This window comes from Prunus dulcis, chromosome 7 (genome assembly GCF_902201215.1).
Source record: "Prunus dulcis chromosome 7, ALMONDv2, whole genome shotgun sequence".
Taxonomy (NCBI): Eukaryota; Viridiplantae; Streptophyta; class Magnoliopsida; order Rosales; family Rosaceae; genus Prunus; species Prunus dulcis.
The window spans coordinates 16,114,856-16,140,353 of record NC_047656.1 but is presented as its reverse complement, the minus strand read 5'-3'; the positions used below and the strand labels follow the sequence as shown (position 1 = coordinate 16,140,353).

At 37.6% G+C, this 25,498-nt stretch overlaps 5 protein-coding genes across 6 annotated transcripts; 3 read left to right on the top strand and 2 right to left on the bottom strand.

Moving 5' to 3' along the window:
• Window positions 1-91: 91 nt before the first annotated feature.
• On the top strand, window positions 92-6,890 carry LOC117634873 (vacuolar protein sorting-associated protein 35A-like). The gene is made up of 21 exons (XM_034369144.1): window positions 92-254; window positions 352-448; window positions 575-698; window positions 1,163-1,348; window positions 1,453-1,540; window positions 1,734-1,790; window positions 1,888-1,977; window positions 2,094-2,216; window positions 2,756-2,890; window positions 3,139-3,255; window positions 3,431-3,670; window positions 3,742-3,807; window positions 3,971-4,060; window positions 4,544-4,633; window positions 4,976-5,065; window positions 5,183-5,251; window positions 5,340-5,420; window positions 5,577-5,684; window positions 5,764-5,867; window positions 6,154-6,267; window positions 6,360-6,890. Exons 1-21 carry the CDS (start codon window positions 162-164, stop codon window positions 6,568-6,570), a joined length of 2,373 nt encoding a protein of 790 aa, XP_034225035.1. The 5' UTR covers window positions 92-161; the 3' UTR covers window positions 6,571-6,890.
• An 864-nt stretch (window positions 6,891-7,754) lies between these two features.
• On the bottom strand, window positions 7,755-10,772 carry LOC117634878 (rac-like GTP-binding protein ARAC1). The gene is made up of 7 exons (XM_034369152.1): window positions 10,050-10,772; window positions 9,143-9,230; window positions 8,941-9,050; window positions 8,723-8,786; window positions 8,441-8,505; window positions 8,282-8,347; window positions 7,755-8,196 (listed from the first exon to the last, which is right to left on the bottom strand). Exons 1-7 carry the CDS (start codon window positions 10,146-10,148, stop codon window positions 8,095-8,097), a joined length of 594 nt encoding a protein of 197 aa, XP_034225043.1. The 5' UTR covers window positions 10,149-10,772; the 3' UTR covers window positions 7,755-8,094.
• Window positions 10,773-13,574: 2,802 nt separating this feature from the next.
• Window positions 13,575-16,567, bottom strand: LOC117634876 (3-dehydroquinate synthase, chloroplastic). The gene is made up of 8 exons (XM_034369150.1): window positions 16,041-16,567; window positions 15,431-15,581; window positions 15,173-15,340; window positions 14,854-15,080; window positions 14,442-14,565; window positions 14,206-14,268; window positions 13,979-14,122; window positions 13,575-13,889 (listed from the first exon to the last, which is right to left on the bottom strand). The coding sequence occupies exons 1-8, from the start codon at window positions 16,406-16,408 to the stop codon at window positions 13,758-13,760; spliced, it is 1,377 nt and encodes a 458-aa protein (XP_034225041.1). The 5' UTR covers window positions 16,409-16,567; the 3' UTR covers window positions 13,575-13,757.
• A 1,871-nt stretch (window positions 16,568-18,438) lies between these two features.
• Window positions 18,439-22,992, top strand: LOC117634875 (cell cycle checkpoint protein RAD17). Of its 2 annotated transcripts, XM_034369147.1 has the most exons (12): window positions 18,439-18,922; window positions 19,034-19,091; window positions 19,345-19,430; window positions 19,523-19,570; window positions 19,829-19,885; window positions 20,220-20,322; window positions 20,603-20,913; window positions 21,006-21,360; window positions 21,616-21,741; window positions 21,936-22,134; window positions 22,224-22,284; window positions 22,502-22,992. In XM_034369147.1, the coding sequence occupies exons 1-12, from the start codon at window positions 18,728-18,730 to the stop codon at window positions 22,703-22,705; spliced, it is 1,803 nt and encodes a 600-aa protein (XP_034225038.1). In that variant the 5' UTR covers window positions 18,439-18,727; the 3' UTR covers window positions 22,706-22,992. The 2 variants fall into 2 exon arrangements, with proteins under 2 accessions (XP_034225038.1, XP_034225040.1); XM_034369149.1 differs by lacking the exon at window positions 19,829-19,885.
• A 367-nt stretch (window positions 22,993-23,359) lies between these two features.
• Window positions 23,360-25,332, top strand: LOC117634877 (L10-interacting MYB domain-containing protein-like). The gene is made up of 3 exons (XM_034369151.1): window positions 23,360-23,675; window positions 24,266-24,622; window positions 24,701-25,332. The coding sequence occupies exons 2-3, from the start codon at window positions 24,266-24,268 to the stop codon at window positions 25,226-25,228; spliced, it is 885 nt and encodes a 294-aa protein (XP_034225042.1). The 5' UTR covers window positions 23,360-23,675; the 3' UTR covers window positions 25,229-25,332.
• The last annotated feature ends 166 nt before the right edge of the window (window positions 25,333-25,498 follow it).

The following is a 25,498-nucleotide window of genomic DNA, read 5'->3' as shown; positions in this document are numbered from 1 at the left end:
ATAACCCATCAAACCGGGTCCGGATCCAGTTTCACAGACAGACCCAAGCTCGACCAAATAGAATTGGACGGGCAGTTGAGGCCAAACCAGACTGGTCAAAACGCAATTTCACACACAGAGAGAGAGAGAGAGAGAGAGAGAGCGAGACTGAGAGAGAGAAGATGATCTCGGACGGAGTGGAAAATGAAGAGAAATGGCTGGCAGCTGGAATCTCCGGCCTTCAACAAAACGCCTTCTATATGCATCGCGCTCTGGTAACTCCAATCAATCAAATCCTTAATTCTTTGCTCTCTGATTTTAGACCTTGTTTGTTCTCCCTGAAAATTGAGTGAAGCCCTTTTTTTCCGTCAGGACTCGAACAATCTCAGAGATGCCCTCAAGTATTCAGCTCAGATGCTTTCGGAACTTCGAACCTCGAAGCTTTCCCCTCACAAATACTACGAACTCTGTAAGTACTTCTTCTCGGTGATCCAGTGAGGTTGAGATATTGTCTTGGCTTCTTTTTGCAGTTTGGGAAATGCTGAATGTGTGCTTAGTTTTTGGCTTGGTGATTTTGTGGTTTGGATGCCCTTAGATATGCGAGCGTTTGACGAATTGAGGAAATTGGAGATGTTCTTCAAGGAGGAGGCTCGGCGCGGTTGCTCCATTATCGATCTCTATGAGCTTGTGCAGCATGCTGGCAACATATTGCCCAGATTGTAAGTCTTAATTGTGTTAAAAACTCTACCTAATTGTTAATCTTCAGTTGTACATGTATCACTTACTTAGTTTTTGGCTTCGGTAGTTCATTAAGAGTGCCCAGGATATGACCCTGTTTGTGAACTATGCTGCACATACCATCTTATTCACCTAATTAGCATTGTGGTCTTATTTCTTCCTGTACTGTAATTCTGTTAGTTTAAAATCAGTTAACATGCTACAATTTAAAAAATTCACTAATACAATACTAAACCTTATCCAAAAACCCTCAATTAGCTGAAACTGCAATTGATGATTTGATCTAGTATCGGTGTCTTTGTAATGTAGTTTTATACAAATGTGAGTTGGTTGATTTGTCCTTTCAGTTTGTTCCTTTGAGTGTGTTGAATTCATCTAACGTGAAGAATAAATCATAGCTATAGCGTTTCCATGGCTAATATGTGAGTTTCATGATCTCTATCAGGTATCTTCTCTGTACAGTAGGATCTGTGTACATCAAATCTAAGGAGGCTCCTGCCAAGGATGTTCTGAAAGATCTTGTGGAAATGTCCAGGGGCATTCAGAATCCTGTACGTGGGCTTTTCTTAAGGAGTTACCTTTCTCAAGTGAGTAGGGATAAATTGCCTGATATTGGTTCTGAATATGAGGGGTAAGGAAACCAGATATCATTCATTCCTATATCATTTTTCTGTGTTAGGTAAACGTGCTTGCATTTGATTCAATTTGATTTGTCGGTATTCTTAACTTATGCAGAGATGCTGACACTGTCAAGGATGCTGTTGAGTTTGTGCTCCAAAATTTCACTGAGATGAACAAACTTTGGGTGCGGATGCAGCATCAGGTTGGTTGATACTTTTATAGAGTGCTGTCATGTTTAGACATGCATGGGTACCACAATGCTTGCATGTCATGAAGGTAAAAATATGTCATGAGGGCATGCTTTCTGGTCATGCAGGTGTTGTAGTGCTTGTGAATCATTCATACTCTTAGCTGATCCTGAGTTGAGGCTTGCTATCGGGCTTTCTGGTCTGCAGGGACCTGCCCGGGAAAAGGAGAAACGGGAGAAAGAAAGGAGCGAGCTACGTGATCTTGTAATCTCAGTAACTGATAGATGGTTGATTTCTCTCCTATAATGTTGTGCACGTATGCAGTGAACGCTTACAGAAGGCTTCTCTGTTGTTCCTTTAGGTTGGTAAAAACCTGCATGTCCTCAGCCAGATAGAAGGTGTCGATCTGGAGTTATACAAGGATACAGTACTTCCGAGAGTCTTGGAGCAGGTCTGGTTGATTTCGATTTATCTTATTGGTCAATTTTTTAAAGCTTATCATGCGTGACTCTCACCTGTTAACCATAAAAGGTGGCTTCATCACTTGAAAACTTTTTTTTTTAACAGGTTGTCAATTGTAAAGATGAGCTTGCACAGTTTTATTTAATGGATTGCATAATTCAAGTCTTCCCGGATGAGTACCACTTGCAAACTCTTGATATATTATTGGGTGCTTGCCCTCAACTTCAGGTAGCTAACATCATGTGCACAAATTGTGTGCGATCCGAATTGTTTCTGATTCATGACACATTACCAACATAGTCAGTATTTTGTTTATACTGTACTATTTCATATCTTGCCTTCATGGGTTTTGTGCACTGATCTTTTGAAACTGAAGGTTCTTTTGTGATTTGCTGTCGTCTTGGATTTTATGCACCTTCTTCATTGTAAGAGGTTTTGACATTTTGTTATGATATGTTGCACTAATTTTTAGCTGCTTGGATAGATGCATATAATTTTTCATAGGAAGAGAAGTGGAGCGTCAACTCTCCAAGAATGGATGAATGGAATGTTACATTCACGTTCTGCTTTCATTTAATAAATTAGTTAATGATTGGGCTAATAGTTTATGGACTTTATTTGCGTATACTCTTAATTTAGAATTTTTTTTGCCTGTGTTTGAAATTTTCTTGAGAATGTTGTCATATTATGTATATTTTGTGGATTGACATTCATCATCGTCTTTTTAACTTATTTCTCCTCTGATTGTCGGACTTTCCTTTTTATAGCCATCTGTTGATATCAAGACAGTTCTATCCCAATTAATGGAAAGGCTCTCAAATTATGCTGCTTCAAGTACAGAAGTGTTGCCTGAGTTTTTACAAGTAGAAGCTTTTTCCAAACTGAGCAATGCTATTGGAAAGGTAAAGCTTGTGTGTAGTAAGTTGGCAATTAAATACAGGGCTTGTGTTATTCTTTAATTATCTTTTTTTCTTATCTACTGTCACCAAGTGGTTGCACATGGACTCCACAAGCTTTTGTGAACTTCTTGTTCTTCTGCAGGATAAGGCGTTAGTTTTACATATAAACTGTCTTGATATTTGTGTTTACGAGCATCTCTTTGTGTATTTATTTGCAGTCATATTGATACCTAAATAATATGCCAATGCAGGTGATTGAAGCACAAGTTGACATGCCTATCATAGGTGTTGTAACTTTATATTCATCTCTTCTTAAATTCACCCTCCATGTGCACCCTGATCGACTCGACTATGCTGATCAAGTGTTGGTATGTTCCCTTTACGAACTGTTTTAACATATGCATCCTTAGATCTATCTTCTGTGTATATCCTGCTATTTTGTAAATTGATCAATGGGTTATTTATTATGAGTACTTGTTTAGATATTGTTGTATAAAAAGGTCAGCACATATGTAATTTGTTCCATTTTTGTTCTCTTTTCAGGGATCATTTGTTAAGAAACTCTCTGGAAAAGGGAAAATTGAAGACAGCAGGGCTACAAAGCAAGTGGTTGCTCTTTTAAGCGCTCCACTTGAGAAATACAATGATATTGTCACTGCTTTGAAGCTTTCAAATTATCCACGTGTCCTAGAATTCCTTGATAGCGGAACAAATAAAGTCATGGCTACTGTTATAATTCAAAGCATTATGAAAAATACGACTCATGTTTTAACTGCTGAGAAGGTATGCCTTTACATTGTTTGCCCTTCTCTCTGAGTTTACTTCTTAATGACATTGAAAGCTATGTTTTACAGGTTGAGGCATTGTTTGAATTGATAAAAGGACTTATTGAGGATTTGGATGGAACTCCTGATGATGAGGTGATTTCTATATATGTTATTGGTCATACATTTGTTGATGATACAAAAGCTCTTCTTTAGGCTTCTACAATATTCTCCTCTGATTTTAAACCGATATATCCAATTATTTCTTATGTCAATCCACACGCTCTGGATGTGAACATATCTTTTCTCTCAACTCTAGGTTGATGAAGAGGATTTCAAGGAGGAGCAAAATTCAGTTGCACGACTTATTCAAATGTTCTCTAATGATGATTCTGAAGAGATGTTCAAGGTATTTGATTTGTTGAGCATAATATTCTTGTGCCTCTTTCATATGTCTGCATAGCTTCTGTTTTTTACTCTTATGTTACATGATCATCTGTTGAGGTTATCCCAATGAAAGGGATGTGTATTAATTCTTGGAGTCTTCCTGAGTTATATCCTTCTCCTTATGTTTTCATTGTTTTCTCATCTTTCTGTGCTAGTATACGGAAAATGTTACAAGAGCTACCATTTTTGCATTTTGAACTGATTTGACAGTTGAGTTGTCGTGCCTTGATTTCATGCCACCCCACTCCTGCTTGTGGGAAATTTGTCTTATATTGATGGAAGACATCACATTATCACTTATGGGCAATTTAGTTGGTATATAGATTATAGAAATTGTAGTAGATGCAGATTACTCTGTGTATTGATTCTTCTTTCAAGGGATCTTACATGAATTTGAGCACCATTCATCCCTGATGTTTGTCATACTCGTTGTATTGAATTGCAGATCATATGTACTGTGAAGAAGCACATCCTTACTGGAGGACCAAAGCGTCTACCTTTTACTGTCCCTCCCCTAGTTTTCTCTTCTCTAAAGGTATCCTTCTGTCTACCTTATCATGTAACAGTTGGATGTGCTATATTTTTATGCTAGTAAGCTTTTTGCTTTTTGAGTCTATTTGTTGAAATTTCAAGAATAGGTATGGTGCAATTATTGTTGTGGCATCATAGCTTGGTCTCAAATTCTGGTTTCTGTCATTATTTTGTGGATCAATTGTATAATTCTTTGACAAGAATGGGAACTTGTGACAAATGAGAGGTGGCTGCCCTTTCTACTCGAGAGTAGAGTTTTGAGTAACCTGTTCTTTGTGGAATTAATGATCTGTTTCTTTTTACCACTCTCCATCTGCATTGTATATGATTTATCTGTAATCTGCAGTTGGTTAGGAAATTGCAAGCCCAGGATGAGAATCCTTTTGGAGATGAAGCATCAACCACGCCAAAGAAACTTTTTCAGCTCTTGACTCAGGTAAATTGTTAGTGAAAGCTTTCAAAAGGCTCGCATTTTTGTATATCCACAAACAGTTTGAGCTTAGACATCTGATATTTCTAGCTATGGGATAACACTTCTGGTTTATTACTTCAGACTATTGAGGCTCTGTTGAATGTTCCAGCACCTGAACTGGCATTACGGTTATACTTGCAATGTGCGGAGGTACATTGAAATGTTTGGTTTATAAATAAAGTAGATGGCCTAACAAATGTTATCCCTAATTGAATGCCTCTTATTTTTCATCAATTAGGCTGCAAATGACTGTGATTTGGAACCTGTTGCATATGAATTCTTCACCCAAGCATATATTCTTTACGAAGAAGAAATTTCAGTAAGTGTCCCCCTTTTGCTTGGGAGCTAATCCTATTTGGCAGTGTTATACCTTGTTCCATTTGTTTTTCAATGGAACACTAGATTGTATCTTCTCTTTCCTTTTTGAACACTGAATTATATCTAATCTGTCTTGTTTGCAATTTTGCTTTAATAGGATTCAAAAGCACAGGTGACTGCAATTCATTTGATTATTGGGACTCTCCAGAGGATGCATGTATTTGGTGTTGAGAACAGGGATACTTTAACTCACAAAGCCACAGGGGTAATCCTAATTTCATTAGCTCTAGATCTGTCTGTCCTTTTCTTCTGAAAATCTTACTTAATGCGTTGTCTTTGATCAGTATTCGGCGAAGCTTTTAAAGAAGCCTGATCAGTGCCGAGCTGTTTATGCTTGCTCGCATCTCTTCTGGGTTGATGATCAAGAAAACATGAAGGATGGAGAAAGGTGTTTGTCTCTCTCTCTCTTCATTTCGACTGTTGGAGTGCTTTTTATCTTTTCCTTTTTTAAGCGTGAACTCTTAAAAGATAATAAGTACTAGATTATCACTATCATTTATTTGGGTGTCTGAAGGACATTTAGGAGTTAAAATGGAAAAAGATGGGAAGTGAAGAGATGATTTCCAATTATAAAAATCTTATTGGAGCCGTTCCTGGTTTATACTATGAAAATGCCCGTTGCCTTGTTTGGTTATAATTCATTTCGTCTTCTCTTGTACAAAATTTCTATCCAGGGTACTGATTTGCCTAAAGCGAGCTTTAAGAATTGCAAATGCTGCCCAACAGATGTCCAATGCAACTCGGGGTAGCACCGGCTCAGTGGCGCTCTTTGTTGAAATACTGAACAAGTAATAGTTACTGAAGGGATTGTACCAAGCCTCATTTCTGTATCTTCTATTATACTAGTGAAAGAGAAGGCCTCACTTTATTGTGTTTTCAGGTACCTATATTTCTTCGAGAAGGGGAACCCACAGATAACTGTTGCTTCAGTCCAAAGCCTGATTGAATTGATCACAACTGAACTGCATAGCGACTCGACCTCACCAGAGCCGGCTACAGATGCTTTCTTTGCCAGCACACTGCGGTACATCCAGTTCCAGAAGCAGAAAGGTGGCGCAGTTGGTGAAAGATACGAGTCCATCAAAGTGTGACCTGCTCAACGACCAGATGCCGAAGAATATTTGTTATTAATGTGAGAGTTGCAGATAGTAAACCCTTTCTTTTTGACTGTTTTGTTTCGTTGAGACCCGAGAGAATCAGATTGTATGCTTTATCCCTGATGTTGAATTGGCTCCCGTGGCAACTAGACCAGTGGGGTCCACTCCACTGGGGCCAATAGGATATTTACTGTGGTTAAATGGTCATTCGTCTAGGAAGTCTCTCTGTATACTGATTTCGTTACTACAATAGTGCAATGTACAACATATATTTGATTAGCCAGCCCTACGTTATTTTTACTCGACTTAGATTAGAGCAGACCCAATCACATCTCTCTTTTATGTGTTCATCATTCTCTCTCTTACAATGAGTTTACTTGTTCACGGCCTTTTTTTTCTTCTTCAATTTAAAGTTCGTTGGCCTTGTTTTTCCAGTATGATTCGTGCAATTGTTTCTTGTAAAGATTGAACAACAAAGGTGATTTCTGATTGAGTGCTGAAGACAACTCCATAGACTTTTTTTTTCTTCCTTTTTTCTTATTTATAGTTTTGGACTTTCAAACTCCTCTTTCCTCGCCCACTCGATCTCTCCACTCTTTAGATCAATGGTTGCAGCGTTGCCTTGGAACCATGGTGGGAATGTTACAGGGTCATGACCAATTGGACCATGGCTTTGGTTCATGAGGGTTGGGAGGTCTTATAAGTTATGCCATTCCCATCCCTGGCCGAGTTCCTTGACATTGGGCAATGAAATAATGGAAAGCTTATTTTGATGTTATGAAAGTATGAACTTTACCGCCTCCCTTTTTTCCCTACGTGTTAATCTCCAATATAATCACTTATATATAATATATATTGTCTTACAATTGGTCCCCTAGTGTGAAGACACCCTGATGCATGCCTAAAGTCATCAGCTGCTCAAACTAGGTCATGGTGGTTTCATTAAAGAAGAAAAATCATATCTTAAATTCCCATCCTAGCCGCCAATCTAGCACATGTTGCTTGTGTTAAAATCAGTTTACAATTATCCTATTTGATGAACAGATCCCTCTCTAGCATTGGTTCCTCCCCAACTCACCAATAAATTTATTAATCTATAATCTCATTCAGGACTATGTTTTGTATAAGAGGCAAACCACAAAAGTAAAAAAAACCAAAACTGAAAAGACCCACAAGCCTTCAAGCACAAGAGATAGTAATAAATATAACTGTGTCCATGCAAAACAAGGTCGATTTCCTAACTGGGAGTCCAGTCTATTAATACATATAAGAAATCAAAACCGGAGTTGAGAAAAAGTTGCCAACCATACAATTCAACAGTAAGAGATCACAACAATTCCATGAATGCAACACCAAAACCACCTGATGCTTCACAGAGAACCATAGGATTGTCAAACAGGACAACTTACTGACTCCAACTTCTTCGGGACAAAAGGGAAAATATTAGGGGAGAAAGGGGTGGGAGGGAGGGAATACAGGCAGATTGGCTGGTCATTATCTCTTTACACATATTTCCAATCACAATATGGAGCATGCCTTCTGCCCTTTGCCTTTCTTTTTCTTCTGCTTCGGAGGTTGAAGGACAACCCTTATTGCTGCATCGAAGACCCCTTTCACATTCTGCAGTTTGCAAGCACATATTTATAAATGAAAGTCCAGGCATGAAAAAGACCCCCAAGCATTATGCAATAGATAATCTAAATACCTGCTGTGTTTTTGAACTGCATTCGATATATGCTGGTGCTCCAATTAGCTTCCTGAGCTCCTCTCCCTAGAAGGGTAGAGAATATAAATCTCAAATATGCAAGAGAAAGAAAGAAAAAAAAGGTGCAACACTGGGCAACACACAAGACAAGAACATTACTTGAGCTGTGGTAATTGGCACAGCACCCGGATGGTCAATAAAGAACTGCTTATCGTCCCGAAGATCTGGCTCATTAAATTTTATGAAAAAAGAAAAGTAAGAAGTGTCCTCATTAAAGATAATCCACAGTTAGAACGTCCATTAATTAGAAAACCCTCAACGTGGCCAATAGCCCATCCCAAGATTTATCTCAAGTTGAGGAAAAAAAGTATATTTCCAAAGTAACGGCAACTTTTTCTCCATAAGTACAGGGAATTCACATTAGAAAAGATAAACTTTTACCAAGCTTTGTTCCAACAAGAATGATCGGAACACCGGGTGCATAATGCTTCAATTCTGGGATCCACTGGAAGTGAAATCAATATATTTCAATTCGTCAGCACATCATCAATTGTAAAGTCAACAGACAATAATTATTAGCATATTATTATGTTACTCTTCTGAAAGTGGTATCAGTGCTCAGACAAAAGCTGCCAGAATCTGAAATAGCATAATCTCACCTTCTTGGACACGTTTTCATAGCTGGCCTTGCTGATGAGAGAGAACGCCAGTATGAAAACATCAGCACCGCGATAACTCAAAGGTCTTAATCTATTATAGTCCTCCTGTCCTGTTGCACAGAAAACAAATTCAGACCCACAGAAAAATATATAGGCATACCATCCCTACTAAACAAAAACCAAAGTGATTATGCATATTTACCAGCTGTATCCCATAACCCCAGGTTAACAGTGCTTCCATTGACGACCACATTTGCACTGAAATTGTCGAAAACAGTTGGCACGTAATCCTGTTTCCCACCACAGTGCAAAGGAAAGTCATTAACCATACAACATTATGAATAATTCTCTCGTTCAACCTTAACAATATGAAATTACAAACAAACATTGCAAAAAAGTTCGGAAGTTAAGACACTCTAGGGAGAAAGAAATTGAAAATATAAGATCAAATAACATCTTAGAGGTGAAATTGCTATCGCAAAATGCCAAAAATCTGAAAGAACTCCTATCAAACACCTTCATTCCAAATACATTACGGGCATGTGTGAAATTAAATTAACTGCAGAAAAGATCCAAAATGACATTAAAATCCATTAACTAATGAAATAAACCACTATTTTCCAACCTTTCTGAAGATTCAAAATGGAGATAGAACTCTCGAGCCTTTCTCCCTAAAAAAAAAATTTGGCAATTTGGACAAAAATTAATACAATTCCAAATATCTTTTCCCAATGTTTCCTAAACCAATCCAGTCACGTCAACAAGATTGAGCTAAGGAAATAACATAAAGTCCCCAAGCCTCCATTTGGTCCTAGCTAGGAGCAGAAACAAAAAGAAAAATAAAAAAAAACACATTCAATTTTCAAAGGAAGCTAATTTGAAAAAAATTCTTGCATCGAAAGAAAAAAGTCACCAATAATTCTTTGCATTTGACCTAAACTTCCCCAGGACCAAACAAAACCCAATTAAAAGCAATAAATGAATTACCAAATACATTCCACGTATCACAACAATAGAACCCTAAAATCAAATGCCAGATAAGGAAATTGAATTAAAGCACTGAGAAGAAAAAATAAAATCAAACAACGAATTGGGGGGTCTCCACTTACGGTGGGGAAGGTGTTGCTGGTGTAGGAGATAAGCAGACAAGTCTTGCCCACAGCCCCGTCCCCAACCGTGACGCACTTTATGAACCTGGACGCGCTCATTTTGCGATTTTCGCTCTCACTTTCTCAAACAGCAAAGAAAGAAAGAAAAACCCAAGCCCCAGATCTTCAACCTGAGGACCCGATCTTCTTCTTCTTCTCCTTCCTCCTCTTCAATCACACATCTGTAAGGATCGAAATCCGGACGAATCTCAACGAAACCCTAACCCTAATTTGACCAAATGGGGGACGAGGGAAAATTGAGAGAGAAAGAGAGAAAGAGAAAAAGATTGGGGGATTTCGAAAGAGGGGAAAATGAAAAGAGAAAAATGGGCGAGGTGTGGTTGGGGTTTGGAGTTGGAGATCAAAGAAAGAGAAAAGAGGAGGCGAGAGAACAAAAATGGCTCCTTATTTTTGGCCGCGAATTTTTTTTTGCCGTTGAAGCGTTCGTTGGGCAACAAACCAACAATTTGTGTGAGCCTCCCTCTCTTACTCTCTCACTCTACTTTTCTGTTTTTTTCTTAGTAAATTTTGAGTTTTTTCTTTTCTTTTTTAACGCGTTAATCGCGAGGAAGTTCGATCCGGTTTGTTCCTGGATATCGGATCTTGACGCTCTCGGGCCGGATTTTGGTGGTGTTGTTTCGGGGGTGGAGTAGAAGGGATAATATGCTATTTCAGTCTTGGTTGGTTGTGGTGTTTTCAGTGGATGACAAAAATGGATTTTATTTCAACGTTAAATCTTCTGTGTGTGATTTAAATTTTTATCCTTTTTAATTCGAAATCGTCTCCCAATTTAAGGTAATATTGGAACGGTTGGTTCTGTCACGCGTAATTATCGGGCAATTTTTATTTATGTTCAAAGTATTAGAGAGTTTGACGTGTTAATATGAACCATTGATTAATAATTCTTATGAAAATAATACAACACGTCAAATATCTACTAAGAAAACGTTACTTGTTTTATACTATTGATTAGCTTAGGAGGAACACTAGAGGTAGGTTGTAATTATGTGTGTACATTAAAACCTAATGCACTTAAAGAGTTTTTAGAGTCTCATGATGTACTATAGTTTAGTATAAATCCTAAGGAGATAAGAGTGCTTTCCCAAGTAGTCCTTTGTTGTTGACCCAAAAAAGAAGAAGAGAGTAGTCCTTTGCTTGTAGGAAAACAAACACAACTCATTTTAGGGATGGAGTTGTGATAAAGTCTTTCTTTTTAAAGCAAATTCGTCATGTACGAAATTGTATTAGTTGATATCTTAAGCAGTAATCAACTGCCTAATTGATGATTAATTAGTTCTTTTTATGATAAGACATGGGGTACAATTACAATTAACTCATATTTCTGATCAGAGAATTGTTTTAAAAGTGGGGCAACTAGTCTTCCTACCATACCAACAACCTTTGCTTGCCAATCAATGGTGACAGCAGAGGTGGTTGGAACTTGAAGAGTATGTTTCACATGACAAGAACAACCTCATCCAGTCCCAAATACAAGAGAATTCCATAATTTCTTCAAGTACAAGACAGGTAACCTAAGATTATGGAGGGAAAAAAAAACCCTTATGCTTTTGGTAATTTTCTTTTTAATTTTTGTTAAAGCTATTTGACCCAAGTTCCATTTGCCAACTGATGTATTAACAAGAGCAGAAACAGTAAGTATAAGGGTAGCTGAAGTTGACATCAAATCTAAGGACAGCTTGGCAGAAGATCTTTTTCCAAGCTGTGTCCTCCCCATTATGGAACAGAACAGTTGCATTCCCCTCCTTGAAAAGTATATTGCAGAACATTATTTATTTGTGGAATAAAATTGCAAGGCTGGGGAGAGAACAAAAACTAATCATATATATATGCTGGGAAGGAAGGAGGGATTAAAAAAATGCAAAGCCCATGGCTAAAACCTACATTCACAATGAGCTGCTTTAAAGCATAGCTTTTAGGCTGAAATTAACTGGGCAGCACACATGCGCTGGGCTCTTGAATAAAAGTTGCACGGAGTCATACACTGATCACGCCCACGCGTCAATGTTCCTCCATCCCAGCAGCAAATGCGTTGGGCTCACGAAAAAAAATTTGGCATGGGCTAATCAAAATTTGGCCCATGACTAGAGTTGGTTTTTAACTTTTTACACGTTTTCAGGGCTACATTTGGCCTATACTCTATGATTAGAGATGGCCTAAGGTGAGAAAAGATTAAAAAACCATAGGAAAAGAAAAATTATAGCGTTAAGTGGAAAGAGAAACACCCGCCATTTTCGAATTTCAGTTAGCAACCTGGTCAGCTGAAGCAAAATAGATCATGACCACGATGACAAATTATGCAACCAAAGCTCCGGGATTTTCGACACCTAATTTGACACTTTCCTGCACATCATTTTGACTTATATTCAGCACATTAGTACTACCATGAAATACTCCGAAACATTTTCCAGTCGGTTTCCATCTTTCTCTAACCTATGTCTTCAGGAACATTCATGAGGCAATGCAGGAGACCTATGTTTGGTGTTGTGTCGGACTAAAAAATAAAATAATTAATTTTAATTAGAAATTTTAACCTAAAAATAGATACATATAAAACTATATATAACTTTTTAAAAAATTAAATATGAAAATTATAAATATATTGTAGCATTTTGTGCTTTCTTTTTTTTATTCTTAATATTTTTAGGCATTTATAGCTTTTTTCACCTAAACATATCATTACCCAAAGCCCATTTTAATACTATTGCTTAAGACCTAAACCCATAAACAGATCTATGAAAAAAATATTAGGAAACGACGTCGTCACCCAAACATATCTTCTTCTTCCTCGTGAGCGCCGCTCTCTCTATCTCTCTCTCTCTCTCTCTCTCTCTCTCTCTCCCTCCCTCTCTTTTCTCTCTCTCAGTTAGATATACTGGGTTTTAAATCAATACAATCTCATCATCATTGTTTCTTCATGGAAACACAGATAGTTAAGGATTGGGAGAGACATTGATGGGTGCATATCCTGGACGTGCCATGAGCTTCATTACCAAAAGATCGAATCTAGACGATCCGACTGTAAGGCCAACTATCAATTTTATGAAAGGACAATTTTTGCATCAAGATTCAGTTATTTTTACAAGATCCATGCTTCTTAGGAGATGAATATGTGGGTGGCTTGGGATTCTCGGTGACGGGTTTGTGTGCGTGGCTTGAAGGTGGTGGTTATGGGAGAAGAAATTTGGGGGTAGCACTAGGCTTTGGGTTCTGCCATAGTCGATTCCGTCTATGGTGGTGTGGTTTTGATTCAAGCCAAGGAAATCCATCGGACTTGCGTGTTCAAAATAACACGCTCGCTATTTTGCGATCCCAATTTCAGGCTCTCTATATTAGACACACGAGTCCCCCTTTTTTTTAACTGTTGGACAATATAGTCTCATTTAAGTTAATCCCTTCCTTTGCCAAACATGGGTTTCAAGTGCTATTTAACATAGTCCAGTCCAGTGAGGCATACCAAACATGCCCTAAGTGTTAAAACAACATGATTTCCCAGAATTGAATATATTGTAAATGCAACAATTTATAGGATTACAACTCGCCAAAGGCTCTTGCCAATAAATTAAAGGGAAGCCTGGGGCCATCTAAAATACAAAATGCAGGTTCAGAACGTGCACGCATTTGGTACAACATCAACTACACGACGACGATTCAGGACTTGCAAAATGCGTTGAGTGTTTCGTCCAGGGCCTTTCTATCGTAATCACCTGTGAAAACACAATTGCCCAAAGGACCTTTCAGAAGGATGAGCCTTAGTAACCCATCAGCTACCTTCTTATCAACCTGCCATACCAAAAGAAGACAGACACATTAAGAAATAAGCAAAGAAGTTATTCAGCTCTTTCAGTAATCTTACAGCCTCATCCTCTTACCGCCATTACAGATCTGAACATCTCCACCGTCACGGATTCAGGAGGGGCAACAGGTAACTTGAACTGCTTGATAATGTTGTTAGCTCGCTTCACAAGTGATTCATCGATCCAACCAAGGCGGTATGACATGTCAACAGCCATAACCTAAATATATCACACAAGCTCTTTGAACATTGAGGAATGCTTTTGTGAGGGAACCAAGAAATGAAAAAGTAGAGGTTGATTACCGTGCCAGCTGCAACAGCTTCCCCATGGAGCCACTGCCCATAGCCGACCCCAGTTTCTATTGCCTGAATAGACATGGCAGAACATGCAAAAGATTTTAATTAGATGGACCATCTAGCAGAGTATTCCAAAATATAACAAAAGAAGAAGATCACATACTAATACAAATGCTCGCAAAACTTTCACAAAATAAAAAGAAATTAGACTGGACAATCAAGTGTTCAAAGCCAAAACTCACATGGCCAAATGTATGACCCAAATTCAGTGTAGCCCTCAGTCCACTTTCCTTCTCATCCAAGGACACAACCTCAGCCTTGTTTTCACATGAGCGCTTTATAGCATAAGCCAATGCCCCTGGATCCCTGCAATGCACCAACTATACTCATCAACATAACTAATCTAAAATGCATCCTTTGCAAGAACAATTAGTCATGAAGCTTCAACAGACTAGAAAAGAAAAAATGGCTAGACTATACATATTGTTAAAGGCTTAAAGTCACGAGCACTAGCTCTGACAAAATATTCTCTTGGTTTCATGTCCTGTGAGGCTGTGACATTTTTCATGTCAAATAGACCACAAATGATGAGAAATATGCAACACGGTACCGGGTCTGGAAACTTTTCAGTGTTCCTTAGTGTGAATTTTATACCTGGACATTAAAGCCTGAATATTCCTCTCCTGCCATTCAAAGAATTCTGCATCCCTAATCAGCCCGTACTTGATGACCTCAGCAAACCCTGATGCCAGTTCCCTCTCTGGCAACGTGTTTAGTGTGTCTGTGTCTATAAGCACACATTGGGGTTGGTAAAAAGCACCAATCAAGTTCTTCCCAAGAGGGTGGTTTATACCAGTTTTCCCTCCAACAGAAGAATCAACCTGCAAGTCGACCAACATAAAAATTTGATGCATGAGAAATTCATAAATAAGTTCATGATTCATAAAAAGGAAAGAAGTAGCTAGTGACAGACCTGTGCCATAACAGTTGTTGGAATCTGAATGAAATTAACACCCCGAAGGAAAGCAGCAGCAGCAAAGCCACACATGTCACCAATCACACCACCTCCAAGGGCAACAAATGTACATCTTCGGTCCAGTCTTGACTCAATAGCCTTGTCAAAAACTTTCATAAGAGTATCCTACCAGTTCAAAGAACACAGTTACTCATAATGCAACTTCCAAAATACCACCTTATAGACTAAACTTTAAACAAGCATTTGGACACCTACCATGTTCTTATATTTCTCACCATCTGGTAAAATCACGCTCTCAACTGACACATTTGGGTTATCTCTTGTCAAAGCATCAACAACTTTATCCAAGTACAATGGCCCAACTGTGTTGTTAGTGACCACAAGAACCTTCTTTCCGTGAACATGCCTATATTAAATTAATAATCAACTATGAGCACCCCGGTATCCACGAAACCAAAAGAATTAAAAACGCTTACTTTCAAAGAAAAACGAAAGCTTACCCTTTTACTAAAGCCAATCACTTCACGTAAAAATATTAAAAGTTCAAATCTTAATTTCTCACTTCGTATATATTTCTCTCAGGAAATTTAAAGCGTCAGCATTATGAGATGATAGAACCAGCATTTCTCCGAAAACTTACTATCATAGAAAGCTGCTAGCTTGCCCTGTTACTAAATCCAATCACTCCAAGTACAATTTTTTAAATTGACAAGTTCAATTTTTCATTTTCTTATACGTTTCTCTCAGAAACTGAAAACATTACGAGTTCACATAATCAATTTCAACAGAATTTTAATACACAGGACCTACAAGATGTTAAATTATGAGCATTTAAAACTTTTAAGAGCAAGCTAAGAATCGAAACCTCTGAAGAAGTTCGGGTTCATCGAGAAGTCCGGATCCGATGTAAATTGGGTAGCTCCGATTACCCAAATCGACGTCCACAATGGTGGGAGCCACAGGACCCGTTTTACTTGGCGGTTGATCAACCACCTGCGCCGAACTCGCCATAATCCTCGACGTCGATCTCACTCGACTCGCTCTCAACGCCGAGTTCCCGCGCCGAGTCAACTCAACGGAGCTCTGCGAAACGAAGGAAGACCGCAGAGAAGCGGCTTTAGAGCTCTGAACCCGAAGAGATAGCTCGGCCGAGTTGTTGGGCGTGAAGACAGAAGCTTTCAGGGTCGGCTTGGAAGAGATGGATATAGAGAATGGGCTGGCCGTGGAAGCCATGGACTCGGGTGGGGGTTTGGGTTGGGTGGAGATAGAGGAGAGGGTGGTGATTTTGCGTCTGGTTCTGGTGTGATAAAGAAGTGGGGCATTGTGTTATGCTGAAGAAGGAAGAAGATGTATTGTGGCGGGGTAGGTGAGTGGGAGGGAGAGATTGATTGGAGGGCACCACGAGATGGACCGACCAGTAGGTCCGATTCGAGGAGTTCGCAATATGGACACTACTTATCGTGAGAAATTAAAAAATTTCGTGATAAAAACAACTTTGATCATTTTAAAAATGGTATTTTTGCACAATTGTAGATTACATCAGTTGGCTCATACAGTGTATTTGCTCTCTTCTTATATATATATATATATATATATATATATATCTGATCCTTTTTTTGAAAAGTCCAAAGAATTGTGTTCCCACCTTGGATATTAATAAAATGGTTCAAAATGATATATATAAATGCAATATGACATAAATGATTATTACCGATTCAAGTCAAATCGTTGAATTTACATCCAACGGTGAGTGACCATAAATCTCTTGGACTACAGGGGTCCAAGAGATCAGGACTATATATATATATATCTTTAATTATAATTATAATTATACAGTCCCGATCTCTTGGACCACAGGAGTCCAAGAGATTGTGGTCACCCACCATTGGATATTAATCCAATGGTTCAAAATGATATATATAAATGCAATATAACATAAATGATTATTATCCGATTCAAGTCAACCGTTGAATTTACATCCAAAGGTGGGTGACCATAAATCTCTTGGACTACAAGGGTCCAAGAGATCAGGACTGTATATATATATATATATATTTCTGATCTTTTGGACTACAGAGGTTCAAGAAATTTATAGTCACTTACCGTTGGATGTAAATTCAACGGTTCACTCACTCTTACACTTCTTTTAAGAAATTTTTTTGAACCATTGAATTAATATTCAATGGTGAGTGACCACAATCTCTTGGACTCCTGTGGTCTAAGAGATCAATACTGTATATATATAATTAAAAAAAAAACCTTTTGCTTTTCATTTGATATAATTTTCTCTTTTGTGACGTAATTTGATGTGTGTCGATCAAAACAACTTTGATCAAATTTAGAATGTGAAATCATCAAAGAGTTAAAACCTGATACAATATCTAAATGAGAAACATGTGCCACTCACAAACAAAATGAGAAGCATGTGTCACTACTAAAAAATGTGTCATCAATAAAAAAATAAAAAAATAAAAAAATAAAAAAATAAAAAAGAATTTGGACCATTGCATTGCATCACCCTTTTTATCACATAACATTTTGGATGATACAAAATGAAACCATAAGTTTGTTTGTTTTTTATTTTTCAATTTTTTTTTAAGTATAAGCGATAGTTTAAATTATAACTAAATTATATGAGAGGAGATTTTTCACAAACACACAACTATGAGTCTATGATGATGTGGGGATTCGAATTTGAAATCTCTAGTCAGCAAGTTAAAGCCCTTTTTCATTAGGTTGGACCTCTTTGATAATTTTTATTTTATTTTTAGGGTTAACAATATAAAACCCCCTAAACTTTGGGAGAAATATCAAATTCATACCCAAACTTTAAAATCTTGCAAAACAATACATGAAGTCACATAAAATATATAAATAAAACCCTTTGTTAGTAAGAGTGTTAGTAACTCTATTAAATGTTAACGTGGCAAAAATAAAGATCAATCTTTAGATGAAGTGGACTCCATTTTTATGTAAGACATTTACAACTCCAAAGTCGACGTGGCAAAGGGAGGTTTTAGAAAATAACTAAATTGAGGCTAGTATTTTGGAGTTGGGCTTAGAAAAAGACCAACCTTTTACTTCTGCCGAGTCAATCGGCCCACTACGATGAGACAAAGAGTCCGAAAACCTCACAGGCCCACTACGATTATAAATATCCAATCGATGAATCTAACGGCTCCGAGCGTAGACTTACGAATTTGCTACTAAAAGTCGATGCACCGGAGCATTACCCCATTGGCTTCTCCTCGACGCCTTGCCATTCTCACAGTACAAAATGTGACAAAACCCCGCGAATTTTCGAACCCGCGAAACCAAACCTCTCTTCACTGCCAGTGCCACTCCACCCAAAATCTGGCATTTCAAGCTTTATTTTTGTTCACTCTGTTTCATTTCACGTTCAAAACGCAGCGTTTAGGCTCCGAAGTACTTCGAAATCTTCTTTCTTCAACGATTTAGGGTTGTGCATCTTCTCGAGCTATGGAGCTACGAGCTGGAGGGATCATCGTCTGCACAAAACCCTAGGAAATTGAGTTTTTTGTTGTCTTTGTGATGGGGAAGAGGAACACTGTGGTGGTCTTGTCATCGGACGAAGAAGATAGAGATCTTTCATCGAGCGCCAATCGGAGATATACACCGACCAAATTGACCTCTACGGTTCCGCGCACAAACCCTAGACGATCCAAAAGGGCTCGTGTTTCGAGTTCTCGCGCTAGCTTGGGCACAGTACCAAGTAATTGGGATGAGGTAATTTGTAAATTTCTTGGTTGTTTAGTATCTATATACTTAATCGAATATGCAGCCCACCACTGTAGAGATAAGTTTTATGCAATTTAAGCGACATGGTTTTTTATGCAGGTCAAGCTGTTCTGTGAAGATTTTGACGAAGTGTTTAGTGGGTTCAAGGTATCTGATGGTACGCCATTGATGTAACTATAGTTATTGTTCTTCATGTGCTGGTTTCCTTTTTGTTTACACTCAACACTGGTTTCATTGCTTCCATTTGCCTCTGTAATCTCTGTGGCTCTGACAAATGTTGATTTCTGTTGGTATTTTATCCTGTGCTATTATGGTTACAATTACAACTAATACAATAAAATTGGCCACAGCTAATATTACTAATTCTTGAAGTGGGTAATACCTATAATAATTGTGGAAGTATGAATCAGGTTCTGGAAGAAGCAACGTGAAGGAGTTATGGGTCGATAAATACAAACCCCGTTCTTTTGAGGAGCTCGCTGTTCACAAGAAGAAGGTTGACTTTATTGGCTTTGTTTTGTAAATAATGAATATCTGATTACCAGATTGATCCTATTTCTTATTCCATCTTTGTCTTTGTAATTGCAGGTGGAAGAAGTTAAGTTGTGGTTTGAAGAAAGATTAACAAGTTCAAAGGTTATTATATTTTTCATTGATCCTTTCCTTCAAAAGACTATCAGCAAGTCCAATTTTACTTGGAAAATGATTCCTTTAATTGGTAGACATCTTTGATTACTTTTCCAATATTGATTACAACTATGGAGTTTTATTTCTTTTTATGTGATTTTTTTTCTTCCTGTTCTTGATTCATTTTTCACAATTTCTGTTCTTTTCTGTTTTACTTGCAATTCATTATTGTGGATCTCAATTTTTTTTTTCTCTCATAATGTACAGGGTTCATCTAGTAATCATGTCCTTGTCATCACTGGGCAAGCTGGTGTTGGAAAATCCGTATGTGTCATAGTTTCATTCATGTATTTATTCTTGAGATCTTTTGTTCAGTTGCTTTGTTAGTTTCATGGATTTCCATTCTTCAAAATATGCAAAAGATTTCTTGTGTCATCCTTTCCAACATTTAAGTTTAAAACAAAACTTCCCCAAGAATTTGATTAATGGGCTTATGACCTGCATGATTAATATTATTTTTCTCAAGTGATTGACTTGCTGCTTCAGATAATTTATGTGATGGGCTATTTACTATATTTTTAAAAATTTGCTTCTTGAATGAACTCTGCTAATAGAATCAAACACTTGACTAAAAGTTCTGCTTCTTCTCATCTTGTAGGCAACTATTCATGCGATTGCATCTCACCTTGGAGCGACATTGTGTGAATGGAACACACCAACTCCTGTAGTTTGGCAAGAACATTTATACAACTCCAGTGCAGGTACTTTGAGTAATTCTTAATCATGCAGCCAAGGGTTTGTTAAATAGAGTGGAGTTTAAATTTCATGACTTTGCAGTTGAGTATTCTCAAATTGAAATCTAACTTTACCATCAGTATTTTTGCAAAAAATAAAAGATAAAACGAAAACAAATTGAAATGTAAGGCAAGAGGAAAAACCAAGCTTCAAAATTACAATACATAAAATCTCCGTAAAGGATTTGAATTTGAAGTGATCTAATGGAGACTATGCTGTTGTTGGCATATACCAATCTGCTACTAGGAATACGCTACATGTCAAAGTTGGATGAATTTGAAAATTTTGTGGAGAGAATAAGGAAGTATGGATTGATCCCATCATCCCTTAATGAGGGTTCAAAATCATCAATCATACTCTTAATTGATGACCTTCCGGTGACAAATGGTAGAGTTGCTTTTGGAAGACTTCAAAACTGTTTGCATCTTCTTGTGCAATCTACTCGGATACCAACTGCTATATTGATCACCGACTATGGTAAAGCCGATTCAGCAGATCACTCCACTGGATACTTAGAAGAACTTCAGTTGTCTCTTGAAAATGTTGGGGCTTGTAAGGTTACCTTTCTTGGACAATTTCTTTTTCTTTTTAAAATTTTTAAGGTTATTATTGAATGCTTACTTTTTATTATGATTTTGGAAACTGTCAGGTCTCCTTCAATCCTATAACAGATAATTCCATCAAGAAAGTACTTTCTAGAATATGTAAAGAAGAGCAGTGTAATGTGACTACTGAACAAGTCAGTCTAATAGCAAAAGCAAGTGGAGGTGACATTAGACATGCAATTACATCTCTGCAGTTTTTCTTTCTGAAACCAAATCCGAGGCATTTGTTGTCTTCATCAAGTCCTACTACCACATCTGCTAAAGAGAAACCATATGAAGTAAATGCTTTGGACGACGGGTTTTCCTTCCAGTTTGGCAGAGATGATACACTTTCTCTATTCCATGCCCTTGGGAAGTTTCTGCATAACAAAAGAGAGACGGAAAATGTCATGGCATTGGGTATGTTCTGATGAAAGTAGCATGCAGCTTTGACCTTTTATTTTAGTCAGTTTTTTGGTGCATGCATATTGTTAAATGTTTTTCCCCATTTAAATTCTCAAGAATATATTGCTCGAAAGTTGGGAACAACTTAATCCCTTATATATATGTATTATACATACACACATATATACAATCGTTCAAGTGTGGATACCCACCTGAGGGTTTAATTTCACTTCTGATGTTCACATCTGTGCTCATGTTCTTGTTTTGTAGACGGAGATGCATTTCATGTGCGGGAAGGATTGTCTAGACTACCACTAAAAATGGATGCTCCAGAAAAGATTCTATGCCAAGCACATGGACAAGCTAGGCCTGTTGCCGACTTTCTACATGAAAATGGTGACCTTTTTTACCTATAAATTGTGACTTCCTGAATGTAATCACAATTACTCTTTGTCATACATGGATGCAAAGTGCATGCACACATGCATACACATGTGAGACACAGAGCAAAATGGTAGCATATTGATGCTGCTGTTTTCTGTCATAAGACTGCTGCTGATTTCTAACTCTTCCACACAATTTTCTTGCAGTTCTAGATTTTCTGAGTGAGGAGGCCATAGATGATGCATGGGCAGTTGCTTCATATTTAGGTGATGCTGACTTGCTTCTTGCTACTTTCCGTGGAATGCTAAGTAGACAGTATGAGGCAGAGAATATTCTACAATCAGCTGGCGCCTCAGTTGCTGCTCGGGGTGTCCTATTTGGAAATTTTCATCCATTGCCTTCCAGGTATTCTCTATATGCTTCAATTAATCCTAATGTGTGAGCAACGACTCATGTAATTTCAGATAATATCACCAATTGTTGCAAGTACGCAGGTGGCATGCCGTTCGCCGGCCAAAGGTCTGGCAGGTTGAGCAATCATCATTGCGTAACAAGGTTGGTTTTGAATTTAAATTGCATCACTTTCGATTGCGTGCTGCTCTGTGTCATATTCGAACTTAATGAAATAAATTATATGGTTGGTAGTACTAGGTCTTTATAGATGATTGATGTGGTTATGTATAATATTCATGTCAGTCACTTTAATGGCTTGAACCACCATAGTACTTACTCTCCGCTGTTTGTGACGTTTCTTTTTTATGTGCCATTGCAGAAGGAGATGGTAAAACGGAGATTTGGCGCTTATAGTGGAATGTGTGCATCCGATTTGACAGTTATTGCTACTGAGTACACACCTGTGTTGAAATGGCTTGGATTTAGGACACTGCAAGGCTACAAGGAAGAAGACAATGTTGAAACGATAAGTTTTGACGGTCAAGAAACCGAAATTTCTGATGATGAAATAGAAGAATGGTAAGACATAGGGAGTACTTGAGAAGCAAAACTTAGTTTAGATTGGCTTGTTCCTGTAAACTAGTTCCTAGAAAGTAATCATTAATTTTTTTTTTTTTTTTTTGGGGTAATGTTAAAAAAAAATCTGGTACCGAACGAAAGTTGTACAACCTTTTGTGGTCAATGCCAGATTTGGAAATCCGAGTTGTTTGTAGTCACTAGTGGAAGTTTTGTCATATAAAGAGCTAGCTCTAGTCTTCTTAGGAGCTGATTAAGTGCTTATAAAAACCACTATTTTGAGAATTGTATTTTTTTTGTTTTTTGATTCTCTTGAGAAATTTCTTGTGATCAGAATAACAAATGAAACTTACAAATATACTTGAGAAATAATAAAAATGCAAATTTTATCTCCGACAAAATAATATGATCTGGTGTAAGAAAATATAAATTAAAATATAACTATGGACTGTAAAGTCAATGTCAAAACTTGAAATTATAAATTTTATCTCCTAATTCTCTTTATTGTTGAAACTTGAAATTACTATGGACTCTATGTAACGTCAATGGTAATTTAATAAATTTTTATTTACCCTTATTCAAGATGACTAAAAAATAAATATGATCACAGAAAAAATTAACACAGAAAAATCTTGGCTAAAAAGACAAAAGCCAACAAAAAAAAGTCTTTAACATCTAATTCCGACTTATAGCAAAATTACTCCTCTCCTGAACATACGAAGGCAAAGCGAGAAATTTTTAACTTTTTTAATTTTTTTGGAACTGAGAGAGAGTCTTGTTTGGGAGCACGAAATTGTTCGCCGGAAAAACGCAGTTCTTAAACTCGGAGGAAATCGGCGATTCTTCGGATTTTTTTTGTCTTCAGACTCTCCCTCTACTTTCTCCTCCTCCGCCTCATCATCATCATTGGGTATATAGACTCCTTAATAATATAGCAGCAGTTCATTCCTCAACGGAGAGTTGGGGCTTCTTCAAAGGTACCTCTCTCTCTCCACTTCTTTAGGGTTTATTCTTGGTTCAGCTTATTTTAACACTTTCAATCTTTTAATTTTGAAATATGAATCATTTCAAATTATTTTTGTACTTAATTTTTCAGTTAATATGTTTTTTATTTGGTGAAAATTGCATCAGCGAAAACTATTGTCTTAATTGTAGAAGTTTTATCAATTGAGGTTGTATTGTATTTTGCATGTTGTTTGTCACCCGTACTCAAAGTCAAGCAGATGCATGATTATCCCAAGTGGGTCTGCATTTTGATGTAAAAATTGTAATGGGAATGTTCTGAAATGACTTCTTGAATAGAAGTGGGGTTATAAGAAGAAATGGGTTGCCATCAGAATCCGTGCAACCATCCCCTGGTCATAAAAAGGTGGTTCATTTAAGTCAGTTCAGACTTCAGAACATGATAATTTTGACTTCTTTGAGCTTGTTAGTCAACTCATTTGTTGCTTTTTTGTCTATGTAAAGTTGACAAAATTATAAAATGTAGGGCAATATTCATTCTTTGGCATTAGTTGTTTGGGCTTTATACCTGCCTTCTAGTTTGAATCATGTTTTGTGATTTCAGATGGCAAACCGTCCTACTCGGACACGGGGACTAACGCTTCAACATCAGCAGCAACAGTCAAGGGCTAGGTGGACAACACATCTTACTGAAATACTTGTAAACTTAATGGTGGATCAAGTACACAAAGGGAACAGAAAAAATCATAATTTTGGCAAGAAAGCATGGAAGTATATGTGTGATGAGTTCCATAAGAGAACAGGTCTGAAATGGGACAAGGAACAACTGAAGAACCGAGGCGCAGTTTTGAGGAGGATCTATGTTACAGTTACTTCACTTCTTGATCGAAGTGACTTCAGTTGGGATGAATCCACAGGAGCTATTGTAGCCAGTGATGAAGTGTGGGCTGAATATGTCAAGGTATGTTCCTCGTCATATATGTTGCTTGTACAACACAATTCTAAACCTACCTGATATGTAGGATTCTTCTTTAAGCAGGAACATCCTGATGCCGAGACTTTAAAAGTCAGTGGCTGCCCAATTTATAAAGAGCTGTGCACTATATTTTCAGAACCACCAACAAACGGGAAACATGACCATCCAGCTGAACATGAGGGTGGGGATCCAAAATCTCGTCCACTGGAGCAAGAAGTGTCCTCATCAGATTCTGAGGAAGCAAATGACGCCGTCAATGATCAAGAAACAATTCAACCTAGTACACCTAGCACTACTGGCATCCGTAAAAGAGGGCGCAAGGGTATTGATGATGCTATTGCAGGAGCTATATTGGAGATGGCAGCTGCATCAAAGCTGAGGACAGCTGCTACACAGCAACATAATGCTAGATACACCATAGCTAATTGTATTGCAGAATTGGATAAGATGCAAGGTGTTGATGAGCAAGTCTATTTTGCTGCGCTTGATCTGTTCAACAAACCCATTGCAAGGGAGGTGTTCTTGTCTCTCAAAGGTGAAAAACGCTTGATTTGGTTGCTTAGGAAGTGCACATCAGATCCCGTTCTCTAGATTGATTGATAAAAAAACTTTCATGTAATTTTGATCTTTATCTTATCTGTGTTGTGTGAATATTGGCTTTGTATATATATTCAGCAGCCTGGTTTTACTTTTAACCCATTTCGTCAAACTTCTGGTTCGTAACTGCGTTTACATTCCGAATCTCAGGTATGCAAAATTTTTTCTGTAATACACAAGAACTGTAAAGAAACATGAGGTCCAAATATAATCCCTTGAATTCTAGACTTATATTATGCCAACATGAACAATATCTTGGCTTTA